At 39.8% G+C, this 6904-nt stretch overlaps 1 protein-coding gene across 1 annotated transcript; it reads left to right on the top strand.

The window, feature by feature from the left end:
• The first annotated feature begins 2432 nt into the window (after positions 1-2432).
• Positions 2433-5637, top strand: LOC139454879 (orexin receptor type 2-like). Its single transcript, XM_071236495.1, has 2 exons — positions 2433-2521; positions 4506-5637. The coding sequence occupies exons 1-2, from the start codon at positions 2433-2435 to the stop codon at positions 5635-5637; spliced, it is 1221 nt and encodes a 406-aa protein (XP_071092596.1).
• Positions 5638-6904: the final 1267 nt, after the last annotated feature.

The raw sequence follows: 6904 nt of genomic DNA, 5'->3' as shown, positions 1-6904 counted from the left end.
CAAAATATTTCTTGGCTTCGTCACATACATCTCAGATACTACCCTTAAATCGTTTATATATGAGGCTAATATTATCCCATCTGATATTTTTCAAATGGATGCAAAATACATAAGAGACCACATCGTCAAAACTATCAGAAATCCTTTTTGGCGAGATGTAGTGTCGTCTTGGGGCCGATATATAGAAAAACATAAGAAAACACGACATGATGCTTATTCCCAATATATATGGTACAATGACAATGTGCAGGTTGATGGGGAATATATATTTATTAACAAGTGGGATGATGCGGGAGTAAAATATATCAATGATTTGGTAGATCTTGAGGGCCGACTTCTTTCATACTTAGAATTTGAGAATAGATACCATGTTTCGTGTAATCGTTTAACCTTTTACGGGGTAAGAAATGCCATTAATGTTTATTTAAAATCTTTAGAAACTTATGATGTTACACCATTGGTAGCCCCAATTGTATCATTTAACATTCATGTACTTATGAAGAGTCCAAAGGGTTCAAAATACTACTATGATGTGCTATTGAGTTCAACATTTCAGAGGACATCAGCCAATCAGCAATGGGAAAATGAAATAAAATATCATACAGATTGTGAATGGAAAAATATAAATGAAAGTGGGATATAAAGATTCTCCCTTGTGTACAAGTTGTGATAAAGATATTGCTGACATTTCTCATGTACTAGAATTGTGAAATTGTGAATTGTGAAAACGCTAACTCTCTCTGGGCCGAACTTGAAAGATGGATAAATAATAAGGCGGAAATTCGTATCAATTTCACCAAAGAAAACGTTTTAATTGGCTTTCCATTTAAAGGAAATGATCCATTAAATGCTATATGCCTTGTCATTAAGGGTACTATATTCAAATTTTATCTTAAAAAGAAAAAATTGTCTTTCGAGTTGATCCAGAGAGAGTTGACAAATTACTACTTTATAACTAAAGCGATAGCTTACTCTAACTGTAACTACAACAAGTTTGTGAAGTTTTGGTCCAGTTGCCACAAACTATTTTTGTAACCATATCAACTTAAATACTGAATTATCCGAGTTCATATGCCCCCATGATGTATGATTCTGTTGTTGTTTTAAGAATCGCTGTATGAACATTAATATGTATGAAATGCTGTTCGACAAAAAAAGGGGAATAATAAAAACAAAACAAAAAAACAACAAATATTTTCACTAAATAACATAACACTCAATTTTAGTAACATAACTATAAAAAAAAACATCGATAAAGGGATCCACACAACCTTTTTCGAACGTCCTTGCAGACAAATTTCCCAACACTTGAAGCATTTCAGCAAAGAGGGAGTCAGTGTGTTGGGCTTAAAGCCGATTTGAACAGTTTTCTTGCTATATCACAGCGTGACCGCTTAATTTGGGAGGAAAGCCCAAAGTGATGCAGGTCTCAGAATGTCAGAAACAAACTTCAGAGGCTTGGAGCTTTAATAAAATCACTAAATTAGAGCGGACCACAGGAACTCAACACCCATCCGAAGTGAAAATTCACGTGGTCAGCGAGTCGTGTAACTTTTTTAAAGTAGTCCGTCACAAGAAAGAGTTCCCCCCTTAGCGGGCTGTTGCTCCTTTGTCCCTCCCTCCACGATAAAACGGCTCATGCTTGAAAATGCCCGAACTCTCTCTCCGTCATCCGTCATCCGTCCTCCTAAAACTTGTTTGCCCCTCCTGAACCTTTTGGCGTACAATGTTGAATCATTGTACGAATCATCACATTGACAGTGTCCATCAATGTTGCTTATATCAACTCCATACAGGATCAAGTTTGGTTTCCATGGCAACCTAACGTAAGACATTTACGAAAAAGAGATCAATGTCAAAACCAATCTGGCAGCCTTGAAGTGACATTTTTAAAAAAAGGAAAAGATAGCATTGATGTATGATGTATGGTGACCATTTAAGCATACTTCATCAAAACATTATAGTGTTGTTGTATTCTAACATATTGCGCCTTCACAGTGATACTCTTTTGCTTACTCTGTTGGGGAATTTTATCCCAGTTTCGTAGACGTTCTTTTCTTGGCTGTCCATAAAGCTGCTATGATGACGTCGTTCGAGTTAAAATTGGTTGGTTGGTTGGTTGGTTTAACGCCGCACCCAGCCATATTCCAGCTATATGACGGCAGTCTGTAAATAATCGAGCCTGGACAAGACAATCCAGTGATTGATATCATGAGCATCGATCCACGCAATTGGGATCAATGAAATGTATCAACCAAGTCAGCGAGCACCCGATCCCGTTGGTCGCCTTTTACGACAAGCATGGTCACATTTTACGGCAAGCATGGGTTCCTGAAGACCTATTCTACCCCGGAATCTTCCCGGGTCGGTTAAAAGTGGTTCCGGATGGAGCTTCTGCATATGTGGGAACAGAAGAAGTCTGACAGAGCCAGATGAGGAGAATAAGGTGGGCGTTGAAGGAGTTCAAAGCAACATTTGTTGATTGTCGCCATGGCAACTGCCGCATTGTCATGATCGAAGAGTACATCTTTTCTCAGCTTCCCACCACGTCAATTAAATGTCGTAACTTTTGATGCCTAAAACATAGTATTATGCATTGTGCAATAAAACGATTAACAACAAAATGTCATTGTTGTATCGTAATTTGTAAAAATGTTTCAAAAAACGTGCATTTCCGGTTTGGATACTGTTATTTCCTGTTTCAGAAAACATTTTCATTGTCGTAGAACTTAAGCACAATCAGCAAGATTGATCAATTTGTTTTAAATAAATCATTTCAAATTTCAGAAAAGCATTTATCAACTGCAGTGCACAGCGCGTGGCACTAGATGACTAAATTACAAATGCAGTGATTCATGCAGTCACTTAACAGCAAAAAAACGCACGTTCAGAGTAAAAGTGTTTCAAAACAAGATGCCATGGATATTGCATGGCTGTATCTCTGATCTTCCGTCAATCTAAAATTAGTTAGATATTTTATTGACATTATGCTTATTGCTTGATGTTGACTTGTTAGTTCACGGCAATTGTTTCGTTGTTTACGAAGTCGCAAAGTGCTGAAGATGAATATTGCCAACTGCCACGGCTTTAAACGACAAACAAATAGAATTTATCTCGTGAGCCAAATTTATAGCTTTTCTTGATAAATAAGTCACATGAAAATGAAAGTGTAAGATAATTCCTTCCTCCACCCTTAAACTTTTTCCTTGTCCAGATGTGTCTGTAAATAAATTGCTGTTTCTGGAAACGGAAAGCACGGAAACACAGAGTCTTAAACTGAAACAAGGAAGCAAAAAGATTACACTTTAAATTGTCGATTGCCTGCCAGCGTGCCTCAGGCAAATACATATTTCCAGAAGCATCCATGCAGTAGTCATGTATGTATTTGCTTTATAAACCTTCTTGTCGGGTCCGTTTGTCTCATAGATACCTTGTGGTGAGGCCTGTTTAGAGGTTTAACATTTGAATTATGATATCCGGGTTTTACAGTTGAATTGTATAAATAGCCTTTTAATGTGCATCTTATTTTGATTTTTACTGTTGTTTTTGTCATGTTAAGTATTGTAATTCACCGTTTGCCCACTGAAACACCGGGACATATGATGAAAGGGTATTCAATGTCTTGACGAAGTTGTCTGCATGCTACACGCTACGATGTCTTCGAATTCGTTTTGTAACGCGACTTCTGTATTGTTTCACTATAAGGTATTCTAATATTTCTCTTTCTTTCTGGTATTTCTAGCGTTAAGACATCTTAGATACAGTATTCCTCCTCGGTTTTGGTTGAAAATGTTAAACCTCGAGCTCGGGGGTCGAGTAATAGATTAAATTTGTACTTATTGTTTCAAACGTCCAACGTTCTAAAATCGAAGACAATAAATTAACGTTTTCATTATCAAACCCGCAACCTCACATATCGTGTTTAGTTTTGTAACCCACTGTTTTCTCACTGAGACACCTGGCATGTGATCAAGTTGTTCAATTTTACTTGTCATGACTTCTGTTTGTGCTGCATGCTGCACGTGGTCTTTCCCTCGCACGCTTTGACTGAATTCCCTTTATACCGCGACACACTGTATTGTCTCACTAAAAGGTATCGCGATGATTTCTTATTTTCCTCTGATATTACTGCATTTACATCTGTGATGCAGAGCCATGTATGCCAGAAACCTATGATTGTGGGTTCGAATCCCGGTTCGCCCAGATTATGTTTCTAGGTTTGTCTGCACCATACCCGTGCTCGTGGGTTTCACCGAAGTGGAAAACGTCTGAGACCTGCATCACTTCGAGCTTTCCTCCCACATTAAGTTGACACGCCGTGATATAACTGGAATACTGTTAAAAGCGGCGTTAAACCCAACTCACTCACTCACTATAACACCCATCAGTAGCGCAGGGTCATATACGTATTTGCTTTAACGTCCGTCACCACTAAAGCTGATTATTCACATATTATCCATGTGAAAACCCATTTGACTCATCAGAAACTTACAATTCAATTTCAGGTCAACCGAAGATTCAAGTGACATAATTTTCGACTATCTCCAACCCTATGACAACGCCTACGCTCTGCAGGCTCTGCCCGCCATGTTATACCTCGCCATCCTGATGCTGGTGGGTTGTGTAGGCAACTCAGTCGTCTGCTACGTCTACACCACAAAGTTCAAACGCACCACGTCTACGACATATTTCATTGTAGCTTTGGCCGTCTTTGATCTTCTGAACTGTGTCACCGGCATTCCGTATGAAATTATCGACTTAAGATTCAATTATTCCCTTGGAATGATTGCAGACTGCAGAATCATGCCATTCGTCATTACCTATGTCTCCATATCATCTGCCCTAATATTGGTTACAGTAGCTGTTTACCGGTACAGGAAGGTGTGTCGAGCGTTACGTAAACAGGCGAGCAAGCGTGCAGCGAAGGTGGCAATATTAATGTGTTGTCTCGTCTCAGCCATCGTCTCAGCCCCAAGTCTCCCCTTGTATGGCGCAAGAACCATCATCATTCCCGGAGGCTACGTTAACGGCTCGGAATGCGGCAATGCCGATGACGTCATCGACTCTCTCTTCCCTGTGTTCTACAATGTGTTCCAATTTTTCCTTTTCTTTTCAGGGGTAGTCATCATTATTGTGTTATACTTATTAATATGGCGTCAAATTGGCCAGCAAAAGGATTATGTGACACAGCTTACAAGAACGCCGCAAATACAAGGAACGCGAGAGGAAACTGCACAAAGCACTTCCTTCACCGGAACTTCTCAAGAAGATGGCTGTGCAGCTGGAGCTGAAAATCGCCAAATTTCCAGGGCAGGTGAATGTGGTGCCCAAGGTAACCTAGTGATGTCACAGCGTGGGGCACGTTCGCAGAAGACAACCAAAATGATGTTCCTGATCAGCCTCGTTTTCATCCTCAGCTTCCTGCCTCATCTCGGCATCATGGCGGCCACCGCCATCAACAAGAGCCTGTACGACAATCTCCAAGGAGCCCAGGTCGCCGCCTACAACATCTGTCAAAGATCCTTCTTTATCAACAGCGCCTCCAACCCCATCATCTACAGCTTCTGCAGCGTCAACTTCCGCCGTGCTGTCAGGAATATGATCAAGAGGAAGAGTGATAAAGACAGACTCGGTTAGCCCGATTGTTCACCTCCCAGAGACCGATATTTGACATCAGAGTCCAATCCACTGGCATTTCGTTTTCCCAATTCCGTTTATAAAGTGTATTGTCCTTAAAATTAAAACTTGAAAATATTGTTTTCAAATGTAAATTCCAAGCAAAGAAATATTCATTTCCTTCCTAAATTTTCTATTGATACACACAGGATATTTAATTATTAAAATGTTCTATTTTTATATATTCAGGTTGTTGTCGTTGTGTGGTTTTACTTCTCATAATAAAACAATTTCCATGAGAATTTGCTTACAATACACTAAAAAGTTCCATATTTTGAGACCAGTGCCAAATATATTTTATACAATGACGAGACACATATTTTAACTGGTTGGGATAATATTTAATACCAAACGAAATATCACAAATTAAGATTACGACATTAGATAGAGGAAGTACTCAACAGATAGCAGAATTAGAAGAGCTGTCTGTAAACTGTAAACAAACAAGGAAGTCAGACAGTAGCCAGTTATATAGAGGGAAGTGTTTTAATCAATTTCGAGGGGTCTCTTCAAACCGGGATGATTGTGGGTTCGAATCCCGGTTCGCCCAGATTATGTTTCTAGGTTTGTCAGCACTATACCCGTGCTCGTGGGTTTCACCGAAGTGATAGACCTGCATCACTTCGGGCTTTCCTCTCATATTAAGCTGACACGCCGTGTTATAACTAGAATACTGTTAAACCCAACTCACTCACTCACTCACTCACTCACTCACTCACTCACTCACTCACTCACTCACTCACTCACTCACTCTCTCACTCACACACTCACTCACTCCGAGATAACAGCCACACCGTTCTATACGACGGGATATGGCCATCCCAACAATTCAAGGAGCCATATTGATGGTTACGCAGTCATTGCTAGTAGTTCATCAGGCTTGTCAGACAGTTCCTTGGTGAGGTGTGTACGTACAGGGACCCGTTCCACAAAGCTATCTCAGAGCTATAGTCAGAGTCTTCGTCACATTGTGGGAGTTACGAGCAGCTTAGTGCTGAGATCGCTTTGTGGAACGGGTCCCAGAAGAGTATACAGGAAAGGACAAGAACTCATTAGTAGGGGAAGTAACCCTTAATTGACACAATAGGCAGTTTGGCGGGGGTATAGGTTTTAACAGGGAGTCTATATATGTTATATATGTTCCCTCGGTTAAGTAAATAGATCTATCTAAATATTCACTGTTCTTCCAATACAAATTATAACAGCAGCTATTATAGCTAAAATGGAT

Source organism: Haliotis cracherodii, unplaced genomic scaffold, assembly GCF_022045235.1.
Source record: "Haliotis cracherodii isolate W230 unplaced genomic scaffold, xgHalCrac1.p SCAF_11, whole genome shotgun sequence".
Lineage (NCBI taxonomy): Eukaryota > Metazoa > Mollusca > Gastropoda > Lepetellida > Haliotidae > Haliotis > Haliotis cracherodii.
The sequence above is the reverse complement of the archived record's forward strand: the minus strand, read 5'-3'. Positions and strand labels throughout refer to the sequence as shown.

Coding starts and splice junctions, on each gene's coding strand:
- LOC139454879 (XM_071236495.1), top strand. CDS start 2,433: ATGAGGAGAATAAGGTGGGCGTTGAAGGAGTTCAAAGCAACATTTGTT. Junction 2,522..4,505: donor CGCATTGTCATGATCGAAGA/GTACATCTTTTC, acceptor ATTCAATTTCAG/GTCAACCGAAGATTCAAGTG.